The sequence below is a fragment of the Heptranchias perlo genome, chromosome 22, assembly GCF_035084215.1.
Source record: "Heptranchias perlo isolate sHepPer1 chromosome 22, sHepPer1.hap1, whole genome shotgun sequence".
Classification (NCBI taxonomy): Eukaryota; Metazoa; Chordata; class Chondrichthyes; order Hexanchiformes; family Hexanchidae; genus Heptranchias; species Heptranchias perlo.
In genome coordinates this window covers 48,296,838-48,312,351 of record NC_090346.1, presented here as the reverse complement: position 1 = coordinate 48,312,351, position 15,514 = coordinate 48,296,838, and the positions used below count along the sequence as shown (strand labels likewise).

Below are 15,514 nucleotides of genomic sequence, written 5' to 3'. Positions count from 1 at the left end.
TCCAGGATGCTAAATTACACAACGCTTTATAAAACCACCTGACTTTTGTTCCCCCTGAGATAAGTTTGCATGGCTGCTCTGGCTCAGTGGGTGAATGCATCAGCTGATGTAATACTGAGTTATGCAGGCCAGGGAAACTCCAGATTGAATGCCTGATATGTTAGCAGATCACTGTTGGGATAGTAGCTGGTCATTACAATCGGACTCCCAGGCTTGTGGGGTAAGTGAGGAGCCAGAATTCTGTTTTGTGATTGCTATTTACTGCCCCTCTCTTTCACCCCCCCCCACCCCCGCTGGAAATATTTACAGCATGTAGTGGAACTGTGGGAGTTGGGGATGCAGTGTGTGATGGGGAACTGGTCAGCAACCAGTGGGGGAGTTGGTGGATATGATAACCAACAGTCCGTTTTATTTTTTGAGAATATCTTTCTCCCTCAGGATTCATAGAATCCCAGAATTTTGCAGCACAGGAGGAGGTCATTTGGCCCATTCCGTTGGGGAATGTTGGCTGTCTGAAATAGCTCTCCACTTAGTCCCCTCCCTCTGCTCCGTCCCCATACCCTCTTACATGTCTCTCTTAATCTTGTTTATTTTAAATCGCGCAGACAATGAGGATTTATTTTAGATTATTACAGCTGTTTGAGATCTGGGATGTTTCTCTTGTGAGTAGATTAGATGAGTCGCTGAAGTTTTGAAACTCTGCAGATATAATGCAGGACATTTCACCAAATTAGTGTCTTTGTAAACACATAATGTAGATTTACAGTCTGGCATTGGTGCAGTGTTACTGCACATTTCTGAACAAACAGAAGAAGCCTGAAGATGCACTCCTGGGCTCTCAGACAATGGGCACTGGATGTGTTAAAGATGTTTGCAGTAATTTCTGCACATGTACTATATGAACTGAAATTATGGTCTTATGTTTATTTAACCCTGTCTGGGTTGAATTATTTTTAAATGACTTGTATAATAGATTGTTGCATGCACTATCTCATTTTTGCTTTATAACCGGGTGTAGATTATACTGAGTACAGGAAGGAGGAGGAAATGGTTCCATGGTGGTCTTTATTCATACATGTACCTTGACAGTGAGTGTTGTACCTGGGGATGCTTGTGTGGTCATCAGGTGAGGCCTCAAATGGTCCTACCATCAGTGTTGAGGCTCACTCCTGATTAATGGCCACTTGAACTAGATACCGGAGGGTGATCTTCACCTGTGCAATCGTATCTCGCTGAGGTGTTGAAAGTTTCAGGAGAGATGGAGCAAAGAGAGGGGAAATTGGTGAGAAAGGACTGGGGGGTGGGGGAGGAAGAAACCTACCCTGGCAAGAGATGGCACCTTCAAGGGGGAAAATGAGGAAACGGTATGTCCTATTCAGGAAATCACTCTCCTGCTATATTTCTGCAAAACCAATGCAGAGAGGGCAAGTGGAAAGATGTCGTAATTCCAGATTAGTTGCATCATACATGTTGATTTTAGTTTCAATGTTTTTAACAGGAAGAAACTTTCGAATTTCACACGCCACCAGCAATGGAAATCTGCCTCCAATTATGTTGCAAAGCGCTACTTAGATTCTGTAGGCCGAGATGTGTATTTTGAGGATGTGCGGCTTCAAATGGAGGCGAAGCTGTGGGGCGAAGAGTACAATCGGCACAAGCCTCCAAAACAGGTGAAGTAACAGATATTAGAACCATTGATCAGAGGGTTCAAAATGCGTTGTATGGTTTGAGTCCTGAACATAGGAATAGGAGTAGGCCATTCAGCCCCTCGAGCCTGCTCCGCCATTCAGTTAGATCATGGCTGATCTGTATCTTAACTCTATCTACCCGCTTTGGTTCCGTAACCCTTAATACCCTTACCCTAACAAAAATCTATCATGGTCATGTAATTTTATGATCTAATGTTACTTCTCTCTGTGTTAAGTGTGTCATTTTGAGACTTCTACAATTTAGTGTCCATGCACAACTTAGCGAATTGTAGACAGTAATTAATCAATAAGAAAGAATTAAAAGACAGTGATCTAATTGAGACGCTGAAATGAAATCATGAACTGTAAGTACAGTCATCAGAATGATGATCAGATTACGATCTTTAATGTGTGTTTTATTCAGCTTTGGGTCTGTTTTTGTACTGACAGCGGCTAATGGTGGACTGCATGATAATGATCACTTAGCAACTAGAACATCACTGTAACTTTATCCAGAAATAATTTCAGATGATCAATTCAGTTTGCACTGCACCTATAAAGAATAATCTGTGGGTAGGAACGGCTACAAGAAAACTCCTATTGAATGATTCGAGTGACAGTGTGCTGATGTTTTAGTCGTGTGAGTGAGATACGTCTCTCTGGCCTGCTAATGGTATAAAGTTACTACCATCCAATCTGGTGAAGTCACAATAGTGGTGTAGGATCTGCATTGAAAAATAAATAGTATTAAAAATTGGACAGCAGCCCAATTGGGGTAATGTACGACAAAGCTGTAGAAGTTACTGCTTGTCAAAAGATGCAGATTGTAAGAGACCAGATTTAATATTTACCTATCATTAATTGTGCAGCCAACAAGTTGTCGTTGTCTTTGTCTCCACTCTGTAAATTGCCAGAACATGTATTTCTAGTTTTGGTAGTCTCAGTATACACAACTGCTATAATATCAGGATAAACACATCCTAAGGAATCTAATACAGCAAATGTTATCCAACCACAAGGGTAAAGGAGGGAGTTCAACCTTACACAATGCTTTAGCTTTCTGTGTCACACTCGAGTATTGAATCCAGTTATTAAGCAAACATAAGTTGAAGGTGGTTTGACTATTGCCCATAATTGTATACACTGTAAATAGGGCTGTTTTAGATCAAATCAACACAGCAGTTGAACCTAAACACACTCAAAAATAAGTGGTGATGGAATGAGGTCAGAATTCAGCCCTGACCTCTGCGGGGCTGGTATCTGTGGTAAGGGACAAATTGTTAAGTAATGCAATACCTGTAGGTCAGTTTGAGTGAGGCACCCTCAGAATCAATCATATCAGTAAAGAACAAACTGAGAACGTAATCTCAATGATGGGAGGAATAGATGAAGCAAGTGTACGTGGGTTATTTCACTTGGAATGTAAAGTTAACAAGCCACCGATAAGATTAGAAGAGTTTCCTGCCCTACATGCACAGGCTCATGGATATGTAGAGTAGACTCCCAGATGAAACAGCTAATGCTTTGTCAATTAACACTTTTATGTTTTTAAAAAAAAAAGCTGATTGAATATCTGGTTAGGAATGAGATTACGGGTTATAAGGATAAAGATCATTTACACACTATGTGGAACACTATAGTTTCTAAACTGCTGGAACCATGGGAATGTCACACCAAGGAAGTCAACTGGTCCTGGATGCGTAACATAAGATGCAAAGTTAGTTTGATGTTCTGGAGTTTTGCTTGATTTACCTTTTGAAGAGAAGGAGGGATTCTGTAGACGTTTTGTTCAGGTGATTGAATGGGTTGGGTAGAGCTCGTGCTGAGGTAGATCGTCTTTAACCTGCGGAGGGGTGGACTTCATGGGGTAGATGGCCTTTTTTGTTTCCAGGGTTTCTTATGTTCTCACTAAGTTTCCAAAGGCCATGAAGTGCAGACATACAGGCCCTGTGTCTGCAACTGCGAGAACTTCAGCTGTTTTTCACAGTTCAAAACCCCAATCACTTTTCACATATTAACCAACAAGTTAGCTAGAAGTTGAGGCAGTCAGAGACACCCGTTAAAACTTTGCTCCCTCCCTGCCATTCATTCTCGTAGCAATTCCATAGTAAAATGTGAATACTGTTGAGCTGCATATTATACTACACAAGAGCATTGGTGAAGATCTGGTAGGGGATATTTTCCAGTACAGCCCTCCATACTACTGATGTGAATTCACTAGGGTGTACGTTACTAACTTTATACTCTATTATTTGCGCTGTAACATGCAGATTCCACGGGTGTGCTTCATTAAGAAGTTCAAATATGAAAGTACCGTATAGCCCTAAGTCTAAGTGAATCCTGGGGCTCCTATGATGAGTTAGACCGATTATCTAACTAACTTTAAAGTGTGGCCTCATTACCAGCACAGAGTCAATGAATCACACAAGGCTAGTAGAGACAAATCTCACTCACAGCACCAAAACATCAGCTAAACTAAACTAGAAATTAGATAAATTAACTAAAAATGAGATAGCCACTATCACTAGTTATCTTATTTTGCCCTATATGCACACGGGAGTTAAAATACTGAGCCTGCTAAGCATTCCAAAGTCAACATAGCTCAGCCTTTCAAAGCATTAGCTGTTTAATTTTTCTTGCTAACCTGTAAGAATGAATAAACGATAGTTCTTTCCTCCCTCTGCCTCTTTCTCAGCACTTTAAAAAAAAAAAATCTTCTTAAATCCTGTCTTTTTGACCAAGTTTTCAATCACCCCTCGTAACTCTCCCACCATGGCTTATTGTCCGTGTCTCTTTATCTTTCCCTCTGTAAACTGCCTTGGGTTATTTTTCTATGTTAAATGCACCGTGTAAATGCAGATCTGAGCCAGGGAGTAGATTCAGTTCCTCTGGAGCATGCCTGCGGGGTCTCAGTGTAAAAAGCCACATATGCTTGCACTTATCAAACTTGGATCAATAGCAGTGTCAGCTTGCTATGAGAGTAGGACAGATATTCGTGATCCTAAAGTGCCAGTTCATTTTACAATGCCAGAAAGGCATTGTTGCGATCTGTGGGCCTTTTTATAGAGGCAGTTATTTTTAGCCTTCCATTTGTGGTTTAATTACAGATCTTGTTTGGCATTTCTTAAATCAAATGGTAACTTCATGCACACATAGGACAAAAAATGGTCATAAACTAGTTTTGAAAATAATGCAATTGCTGATCAGTGTTGCAATGACCTTTTTTTTTAATAAACTAAAGCAATTAGTACCATAGTAACTCTTTAACTAGCATTTTAAAAAAATTACTGAACAAGTGATGATGACTGAAAATACTCCCTGCAGAGTGGCTGATGTTCTGGACACACAAAGCTGGGTCTGTGATTCTGCTGCTGGATATTGGAGCCAGATTTAGTTATGTAACACTCGGGAATTTGGCTCTTGGATGCCTAGTGTGCTGGAATCCAAGCTAAAACACTGCCAACTTAAAGGCATTAGAAGCTGAGAAAAGCAGCTTAGGAAGAGGCCTAAGAAGAGGATACACCCCTTGTGCTCCTGGTGTCACCCCTGTAAGCAATTTTTAAATTCTTTTGCTTCACACAGTTTTTTATGCCCATTTTTCTTCCCTCCTCTCTGCTGACTCTTGCTGGGTTACTGTTCCACAGCCGTCCTCCAGCACCCCTCCCAAGTGGCCATTCTTCATTCGAGAGTACCAGCCGGCTATTCAACTACGCAAGGCATCACAGTCAAGCCCGACCCTGACTCCAACACATAGCACTTTCCAGCACAAGTCACTAGATGTCAATCAGGAACTGATTTTCCCCCTCCCAGCCAAGCAGTTTTGCAGATGTTGGGTGAGGACGGGGTCATGTTTGTCGAACTCTCGCCCGACAGTTCGAGTAGCCTGTGCCTGTAAACACCCACTATCTAGACTTACACTGGAAAGAGTGATGATATCGCCCGTGAAACCATGCCCCAGCTTTTCAGTGCCTTCAGGAGAAATGGGGGGGAGCATATCTATTCAAAAATATTAGAAATGTAAAATTAACCGCTCTTGAAATAGTTTAGAAATGAGTGGAACATTCTTGCTAAAAGGGCAGAGTGCAGTTGTCTAATTTTTTTTGTCTTTAATGACAGGTTGACATCATGCAGATGTGTATTTTGGAGATGAAAGACAGGCCTGGAAAGCCTCTGTACCATTTGGAACACTATATAGAGGGTAAATACATCAAATACAATTCCAACTCGGGCTTTGTAAGGGACGAGAACTTCCGCCTTACTCCACAGGTGAGTAATAGGTTGGTGATAGTGCAGCATAGAGCAGTGCCCTAACCAAACACTTCCAGAGCATCAGTTCCAGTCAGGTAGCTGCCTGGCTGCAACTGGAATTCTCCTTTCCAGAAAAGAGGTGAGTGCGTGCGTGTAGAATTGCGCTAGTTTCAAGTGGTATTTTTGATATTCCTTGGGAATGATTAAAAGGAAATTGTTGCCTCGAATCCAAGATCATTCTCCCCTTTTTCAAAGGGAGGATGTCTAACGTGAAACTTTGATATGGTGTAACTCCCATATTAAGGATGTGACCGGCGTAAATAAGTTTTTAAATATTCATATTTTTCAGGATTTAGTCTCATTGTGTTTTTAAAAAGGAGTCATATTGTGCAATGTGTTTGTATAATTGGTGTTTTCTGTAATGTATTCAGTGTGTGAAATTTATGGCCAAATATTATCAGTGTCTGTGATAAGCATGTATGTTTTGAACTGTGAAATACCCCCACTGAAATCAAACCCATTAATTAGGTCTCCTCCTGTCCTCGCCATATAATTACAGGCATTTAGTCATTTCACCTTTGAACGCTCTGCACACCAGCTGATTGTTGTTGACGTCCAGGGAGTGGGAGACCTATACACGGATCCTCAGATTCATACATTCAGTGGCACAGACTTTGGAGATGGCAACTTAGGTAATGTATTCTTATAAACTAGTGACCAAATGCATCTGTGATTAAACGATTCCTTTATTGACCTCTGTTATTTCATCTATTTATAGATTTCAGTGCAGCTTTTAATGTAAGAATTTATGGTAAAAAGGAATATATGGTAAATCTTTATAAATCACTGGTTAGGCCTCAGCTTAGAGTATTGTGTCCAATTCTGGGCACCACACTTCAGAAAGGATGTCAAGGCCTTGGAGAGGGTGCAGAGACGATTTACTAGAATGGTACCAGGGTATTTCAGCTATCTGAAGAGACTGGAGAAGCTGAGGTTGTTCAACTTAGAGCAGAGAGGGTTAAGGGGAGACTTAATAGAGGTGTTCATAAGTATGAAGGGTTTTGATAGAGTGGATAGAGAAACTGTATCCACTGGCAGGAGGGTCAGTAACCAGAGGGCACAGATTTAAAATAATTGGCAAAAAATCCAGGGGGGAAATGAGGAGAATTTGTTTTACTCAGTGAGTTGTTATGATCTGGAATCACTTCCTGAAAGGGTGGTGGAAGCAGATTCAGTAGTAACTTTCAAAAGGGAATTGGATATATATTTGTAAAGGGAAAATTTGCAGGGCTATGGGGAAAGGGCAGGGGAGTGGAACTAAGTGGTAGTTCTTTCAAAGAGCTGGCACAGGCATTCTGGGCTGAATGGCCTCCTTCTGTGCAGAATGATTCTATAATAATGCATTATAATACAATATGTTGCCCACCCCCCCCAAACCTGAGGTACAGTTCCATGGTTGGTGGCAGCCCTCTGATACCTTGTCCAGTGTGGTTCCTGGGCAGTGAGTAATTGCATGCTATCGACCATGAGGGTTTTTCTTCCCCCTCTCTCTACCCATGGGCAACGAGGCCGATTGCATTTGCTTCCACTACTGCCCCGGCTGAGGTCATCTAATTCAGCACAGATTGGGATTTGACCCTGGGGCCAGGGATGGAAGCTCAGCACTGCACCTCACTGTGCATTCACCCAGTGGACCATTGGACAGCCCACAATGTGGTGTTCAGTGTTAAACAATAGTGTGTCAATTCTCAGAGAGCGTTGTACTGATTCTGCACTTTTCACCACAGGTGTACGAGGGATGGCCTTGTTTTTTCATTCTCATGCCTGTAACAGTATTTGTAAGAAAATGGGACTTACACCATTTGATATCTCTGTTACGGAAAAGAAAGCATTGGAACATGCGCAGAATCTACTGGTTAGTGCTTCACACAACCTGTGTGGTTTTTTTTTGTCCCTCCCTTCCTCTCCTGAAGGCAATTGCTAATTAATAATCTTGCTACAACAACTTCCATTTATATAGCGCCTTTAACGGAGTAAAGCGTCTCAAATTTGACACCGGGCCACAGAAGGACATATTAGGATAGGTTGGCCAAAGTGGTAGGTTTTAAGGAGCGTCTTAAAGAAGGAGAGAGAGGTGGAGAGCTTTAAGGAGAGAGTTCCAAAACTTAGGGCCTATGCAGCTGAAGGCACGACCGCCAACGGTGGAGCAATTAAAATTGGGGGGGGGGGGGTGCGAGAGGCAAGAATTGGAGGAGTGCAGAGATCTCGTCGGGTTATAGGGCTGGAGGAGGTTGCTAGATTACAGTTTTTTTTTCAAAAAATATACTTTATTCATAAAATTTGCAAGAATACCTACAATACAGTTGTCATAGCTCATTCCAAACGTACACGATACAGATTATACAATTTGCAGGTTACATCAAGTACAGTTCAATGAACACATTGTATATAATTACAGTTCATGACACTCTAGGGTGCCTCATTGCATCACAATCAATACAGGTGATTCATTACAGATTCATTACAGGTACATTACGTCAATTTGAGTTTTACATTCTGCCCGAGGGGGATTTTCCCTGATTTCAGCCCCTCTGTTAACAATGGCGGGAAGGCTCTAAATGGTTGCCTTTCCCCGCAGAGTCTTTGCGGCGGCCGCACCCAGCCTCATTGCGTCCCTGAGCACGTAGTCCTGGACCTTGGAATGTGCCAGTCTACAACACTCGGTCGAGGACAGCTCCTTGCACTGGAAGACCAGCAAGTTTTGGGCAGTCCAAAGGGCGTCTTTCACCGAGTTGATGGTCTTCAAGCAGCAGTTGATGTCCGTCTTGGTGTGCGTCCCCGGGAACAGCCCGCAGAGCACAGAGTCCTGTGTTACGGAACTGCTCGGGACGAACCTGGACAGATACCACTGCATCTCTCTCCAGACCTTCTTTGCAAAGGCACATTCCAGAAGGAGATGGGTGACGGTCTCGTCTCCACCGCAGCCTCCTCGGGGACAGCACGCGGTGGCGCTGAGAGTCCAGGGGTGCATGAAGGATCTGACGGGAAGGGCCCTTCTCACCACCAGCCAAGCTATGTCTTGGCGCTTGTTTGAAAGCTCTGGTGGTGAGGCGTTCTGCCAAATGACATTGACAGTCTGCTCGGGGAACCAACCGACAGGATCCACCATCTCCTTTTCCCGCAGGGTCTCTAGGACGTTACGTGCGGACAGCTTGCTGATCGCCTTGTGGTCAAAGGTGTTTTTCTGCACAAACTTTTCCACGAAGGACAGGTGGGGCGGAACGGTCCAACTGGATGCAGCGTTCCGTGGCAGCGTGGCCAGGCCCATCCTTCTCAACACCGGGGACTGGTAGAACCTCAGCACGTAGTGACACTAGATTACAGTTGTTGTATCTGACCAAGTGACCCTTTTTCATGGGTGAACCCAGACTATGAACATCAGCAGGCTTTTCGACCGTTGAGTGCATCATAGCCTCAGCCTTGACACCCACAAACATGCACTTTCCAACAAGGATAACCATTGGGAGCGGCAAATTTTTGCTTAGTTATTTTTCTCTCCAGCCCCTCCCTAGCCTGGGGCACTGAGACCAATTGTAACATCCGTACAGATGCCTCCATTGAGATAAGCTAATCAGCCCAGACTGGGAAATAGGTCTCGGACTGTGTGGATCAGGACGTTGGGTGGTGGTTTTATCTTGAAAGAAGAAAGAACTTACATTTATATAGCGCCTTTCAAAATCTCAGGACGTCCCAAAGTTCTTTACAGCCAATGAGGTACTTTTGAAGGAAAACACGGCAGCCAATTTGCGCACTGCAAGTTCCCAGAACAGTAATGAGATTAATGAGCAGATAACCTGTTTTTTAGTGATGTTGGTTGAAGGATAAATGTTGGCACTGGGGAGAATTGCCCTGCTCTTTTTCAAAATAATGCCGTGGGATCTTTTATATCCACCTGAGGACTCAAAGGTAGTGATCTCAGGATTACTACCAGTGCCACGTGCTAGTGAGTATAGGAACAGGAGAATAGACCAGATGAATGCGTGGCTGCAGGGATGGTGTAGGAGGGAGGGATTTAGATTCCTGGGACTTTGGGACCGGTTCTGGGGAAGGTGGGACCTGTACAAGCGTGACGGGTTACACCTGAGCAGGACCGGGACCAATGTCCTCGCGGGGTGTTTGCTAGTGCTGTTGGGGAAGGTTTAAACGAGAACGGCAGGGGGATGGGAACCTGAGCAGGGAGACAGAGGAGCGGGAAACAAGGACAGAAACAAAAGACAGAAAGGGAAGAAGCAATAGTGGAAGGCAGAGAAAACAAGGGCGAAAAACAAATAGGGCCAAAGTGCAAAATAACACTAAGATTACTAGCAATCTTAAAAAGACAAGTCTAAATGTATTGTGTCTTAATGCGCGGAGCATTCGCAGTAAGCTAGATGAATTAACAGCGCAGATAGATATTAACGGTTCTGATATAGTTGAGATTATGGAGACATGGCTGCAGGGTGACCAAGGATGGGAACTGAACACCCAGGGGTATTCAATATTTAGGAAGGACAGGCAAAAAGGGAAAGAAGGTGGGGTAGCGTTGTTAGTAAAGGAGGAAATCAATGCAATAGTGAGGAAGGATATTGGCTCGGAAAATCACTATGTGGAAGCTGTATGGGTGGAGCTAAGAAACACCAAAGGGCAGAAAACGTTGGTGGGGGTTGTCTATAGGCCCCCAAACAGTAGTGGAGATGCAGGGGAGGGCATTAAACAGGAAATTAGAGACGCATGCAAGAAGGGTACAACTATAATCATGGGTGACTTTAATCTACATATAGATTGGACAAACCAAATTAGCAATAATACTGTGGGGGAGGAATTCCTGGAGTGTGTACGTGATGGTTTTCTAGACCAATATGTTGAGCAACCAACCAGAGAACAGGCGATCCTAGACTGGATATTGTGCAATGAGAAAGGATTAATTAACAACCTTGTTATGCGGGGTCCCTTAGGGAAGAGCGACCATAACATGATCGAATTCCTCATTAAGATGGAGAGTGAAGTAGTTGAATCCAAAACTAGGGTCCTGAATCTAAATAAAGGAAATTATGAAAGTATGAGGTGCGAGTTGGCTATGATAGATTGGGGAACTTTACTAAAAGGGATGACAGTGGATAGGCAATGGCTAATATTTAAAGAACGTGTGCAGGAATTACAACAATTATTCATTCCTGTCTGGCGCAAAAATAATACAGGAAAGGTGGCTCAACCGTGGCTTACAAAAGAAATTAGGGATAGTATTAGATCCAAAGAGGAGACATATAAAATTGCCAGAAAAAGCGGCAAGCCTGAGGATTGGGAGCAGTTCAGAATTCAGCAAAGGAGGACAAAGAGATTGATTAAGAGGGGAAAAATAGAGTATGAGAGTAAACTAGCAGGGAACATAAAAACTGACTGTAAAAGCTTCTATAAATATGTCAAGAGAAAAAGATTAGTGAAGACAAATGTAGGTCCCTTACAGTCAGAAATGGGGGAAATTATAATGGGGAACAAAGACATGGCAGAACAATTAAACACATACTTTGGTTCTCTCTTCACAAAGGAGGACACAAATAACCTCCCAGAGATGTTAGGGAATCAAGGGTCTAGTGAGAGGGAGGAACTGAAGGAAACCAGTATTAGTAAAGAAAAATAATGCCAGGGAAATTAATGGGGCTAAAGGCTGACAAATCCCCAGGGCCTGATAATCTACATCCCAGAGTACTAAAGGAAGTGGCCCTAGAAATAGTGGATGCATTGGTGATCATCTCCCAAAATTCTATAGACTATGGAACAGTTCCTACAGATTGGAGGGTGGCATATGTAACCCCACTATTTAAAAAAGGAGGGAGAGAAAAAACGGAATTACAAGGAGGGAGTGCAACGAAGGTTTACCAGACTGATACCTGGGATGGCAGGACTGACTTATGAGGAGAGGTCGGGTCGACTAGGCCCATATTCACTGGAGTTTAGACGAATGAGAGGTGATCTCATCAAAACATATAAAATTCTAATAGGACTATACAGACTAGATGCAGGGAGGATGTTCCCGATGGCTGGGGAGTCCAGAACCAGGGGTCACAGTCTCAGGATACGGGGTATGCCATTTAGAACCGAGATGAGGAGGAATTTCTTCACTCAGAGGGTGGTGAACCTGAGGAATTCTCTACCACAGAAGGCAGTGGAGGCCAAGTCATTAGATGTATTCAAGGAGAGAGATCTATTTCTTAATGCCAAAGGGATCAAGGGATATGGGGAAAAAGCGGGAACAGGGTACTGAGTTAGACGATCAGCCATGATCATTTTGAATGGCGGAGCAGGCCCGAATGGCCGACTCTTGCTCCTGTTTTCTATGTTTCTATGACTCCCTCAATTCTGCACTGGGAGTGTCAGCCTGAATTATGTGCTCAAGTCTCTGGAGTGCGGCTTGAGCCCATAATCGTCTGAGTCAGTGAGAGTGCTGGCACTGAGGCTGGACTCGCACCGAAACACCTTCCAGATAATCTTAGAGAATAACGACAATGACGACTTGCTTTTATATAGTGCATTTGTGATAGAAAACATCCTAAGCCGCTTCACAAAGGTGCAATCGGACAACAAATGGACACCAAGGCAAAGAAGGAGATATTAGGATGGGTGTGCAAAAACTTGGTCAAAGAGATGACTTTTAAGCAGGATCTTAAAGGAAGAGAGGGAGGTGGAGAAGGGGAGGGGTTTAGGGAAGGAATTCCAAAGTGTAGGACTTAGCCAGCTGGAGGCATGGCCGCCAGTGATGAGCAAGGGGAGGGGGAACACAAGATGTCAGAGTCGGAAGAATGAAGAGTTCTGGGGGGAGGGGGTTGTCGGCTGGAGGAGGTTACAGAGATGAGGAGGGACAAAGCCATGAAGGGATTTAAACACGAGGATGAGAATTTTAAATTAGAGGACCAGGAGCTAAATGAGGTCAGCAAGGGAATGGTGATGGGTGAGTCCGGGCTGCTGTGGGAAATGGCAGAAGACTTTAGATTGAGCTGAATTTTATGGATATATAACTAATTAGCAGTGATTAGGGCTTTCCTAAATAAGAAAATATACGTTGCATGAAGTACCACTGGTCACCAGTTCAATGGGAAACCGATTAGTAAAATGTCCTTCAGGCTTCTTGATGTACATTTTGTTTCTCACCTATGTGTAAGTGGGTGTTCATCTTTGAATTAATTAGCTTCTGTCTTCCTTGAGTCAGAAAACAGCAGAAACCGTCCTTCGAGGTACAGAGGAAGTCTGTGGCAGCACTCGAGTAAGGACCATCTCTGGCTCCAGACCTCCGATTCTTACACGTCTCTCTGAGAACTCTGCAGATGAAAACATGAATGACAGCATGTTCGACTCTCTCCCCTGCTCCCCATCGTCTTGGTGGAGTCCTAAGGAAGACCTGCTGGGCAAATCTCCGATGGGTAAATCCCATTTTTTTCCCATGTGCTTTTTTTAAAAAAGTGTAGCTTGGGTGGTTGGTGTTGTGTGGAGGGAGGGAGGGAGGGACTCGGGGGCTTTGCAGTAGGTTTATAATTTGCCCAGGAGAACACTTTTGTTGGGTAAGGATATCAAGGGATATGGAGTGTAGGCAGGTAAATGGAGTTGAGGTGCAGATCAGACATTATCTAATTGAATGGCAGAGCAGGCTCGAGGGGCTGAATGGCCTGTGCCTGATCCTGCGTCCCTCGTGTATTTGATATGGGGATATATAAACGAGGCTATCAGCCAACAGGCAGTAGGTTTTTAACAGTGTTTTTCTATTGCGTCAGTATTGACAGTGGTCATTTTCCTTTCACGATCCTCATTTATTGGAACTGATTTTGTTGAATTGAGTTTTGAGGAGTTTGGGCTTTTTTAATGTACAGCTTTAAAAAGAGCAGCAGAGTGTATATGAACTTTGTTTTCCCGTCCCATTTTTGCCCTTTCTCCCCATCTCCCCATCTCCCTGCTCTGAGGGCTGCTGTCGTCCTGTCCAGTTCTTTAAGTTAAGGTCAGGGATATTGCTTAAAGTGATTGAGTCAAATTCTATTTTCATTATATGGGATTACTGGGATTTGGGGGTTATACCCCACAGTCTATTTTCCATGATTAAGGCTGAAGTACTTCTCATAATCTGTGGCACTCACTCCCTTTGTTTTGTTTAGGTTGGACAGTGTTTAATGAAATTGATAATCTGGGTGATGAGCACGGTGATTCATTAAATGAGAGAAGGGTAAGATCTTCATATCTATTAAAATAATTGTGGCTGTTCTATTATATCAGATACGTAGTTTTGCACTTAATATTGCACCCTGTAGGACTATGCAGGTAGCTCTGTAACATATAGTGTTAACATGCACATGTAGACATACCCTCTGCCTTTCTGTCTCTCTCTCTCTCCCTCTGCCTTTCTGTCTCTCCCTCTCTCCCTCTGCCTTTCTGTCTCTCTCTCTCTCCCTCTGCCTTTCTGTCTCTCTCTCTCTCCCTCTGCCTTTCTGTCTCTCTCTCTCTCCCTCTGCCTTTCTGTCTCTCTCTCTCTCCCTCTGCCTTTCTGTCTCTCTCTCTCTCCCTCTGCCTTTCTGTCTCTCTCTCTCTCCCTCTGCCTTTCTGTCTCTCTCTCTCTCCCTCTGCCTTTCTGTCTCTCTCTCTCTCCTCTGCCTTTCTGTCTCCCTCTCTCTCCCTCTGCCTTTCTGTCTCTCTCTCTCTCCTCACCCTCTGCCTTTCTGTCTCTCTCTCTCTCCCTCTGCCTTTCTGTCTCTCTGCTCTCTCTCTCTCTCTCTCTCTCTCTCTCTCCTCTCTTCTCTCTCTCTCCCTCTGCCTTCTGTCTCTCTCTCTCTCTCTCTCTCTCTCTCTCTCCTCTGCCTTTCTGTCTCTCTCTCTCTCTCTCTCTCTCTCTCTCTCTCCCTCTGCCTTTCTGTCTGTCTCTCTCTCTCTCTCTCTCTCTCTCTCTCCCTCTGCCTTTCTGTCCTCTCTCTCTCTCTCTCTCTCTCTCTCTCCCTCTGCCTTTCTGTCTCTCTCTCTCTCTCTCTCCTCTCTCTCTCTCTCTCTCTCTCTCTCTCTCTCTCTCTCTCTCTCCCTCCCTCTGCCTTTCTGTCTCTCTCTCTCTCTCTCTCTCTCTCTCTCTCTCTCTCTCACTCTCTCTCTCTCTCTCTCTCTCTCTCCTCCCTCTGCCTTTCTGTCTCTCTCTCTCTCTCTCTCTCTCTCTCTGTCTCCTCTCTCTCTCTCCCTCTGCCTTTCTGTCTCCCTCTCTCTCTCTCTCCTCTCTCGCCCTTTCTGTCTCCTCTCTCTCTCTCGCCTCTGCCTTTCTGTCCCTCTCTCTCTCTCCTCTGCCTTCTGCCTCTCTCTCTCTCTCTCTCTCTCTCTCTCTCTCTCTTTCTCATCCCCTGCCTTCTCTCTCTCTCCTGCTTCTGTCTCTCGTCTCTCCTCTCTCCCTCTGCCTTTCTGTCTCTCTCTCTCTCACCTCTGCCTTTCTGTCTCTCTCCCTCTGCCTCCCTCTGCCTTTCTCTCTCTCTCTCTCTCTCTCTCCCTCCCCTCTGCCTTTCTCTCTCTCTCTCTCTCTCTCTCAA

The 15,514-nt window shown here is 44.1% G+C and overlaps 1 protein-coding gene across 1 annotated transcript in view; it reads left to right on the top strand.

Annotated features, from left to right (window-relative positions):
* eef2k (eukaryotic elongation factor 2 kinase) overlaps positions 1-15,514 on the top strand; it is a 50,710-nt gene that overhangs the window by 23,833 nt on the left and 11,363 nt on the right. The window contains 6 exon segments of the mRNA XM_068003070.1: positions 1,499-1,670; positions 5,805-5,954; positions 6,496-6,628; positions 7,724-7,851; positions 13,180-13,390; positions 14,114-14,181. Coding sequence (XP_067859171.1) covers positions 1,499-1,670; positions 5,805-5,954; positions 6,496-6,628; positions 7,724-7,851; positions 13,180-13,390; positions 14,114-14,181 — 862 coding nt within the window.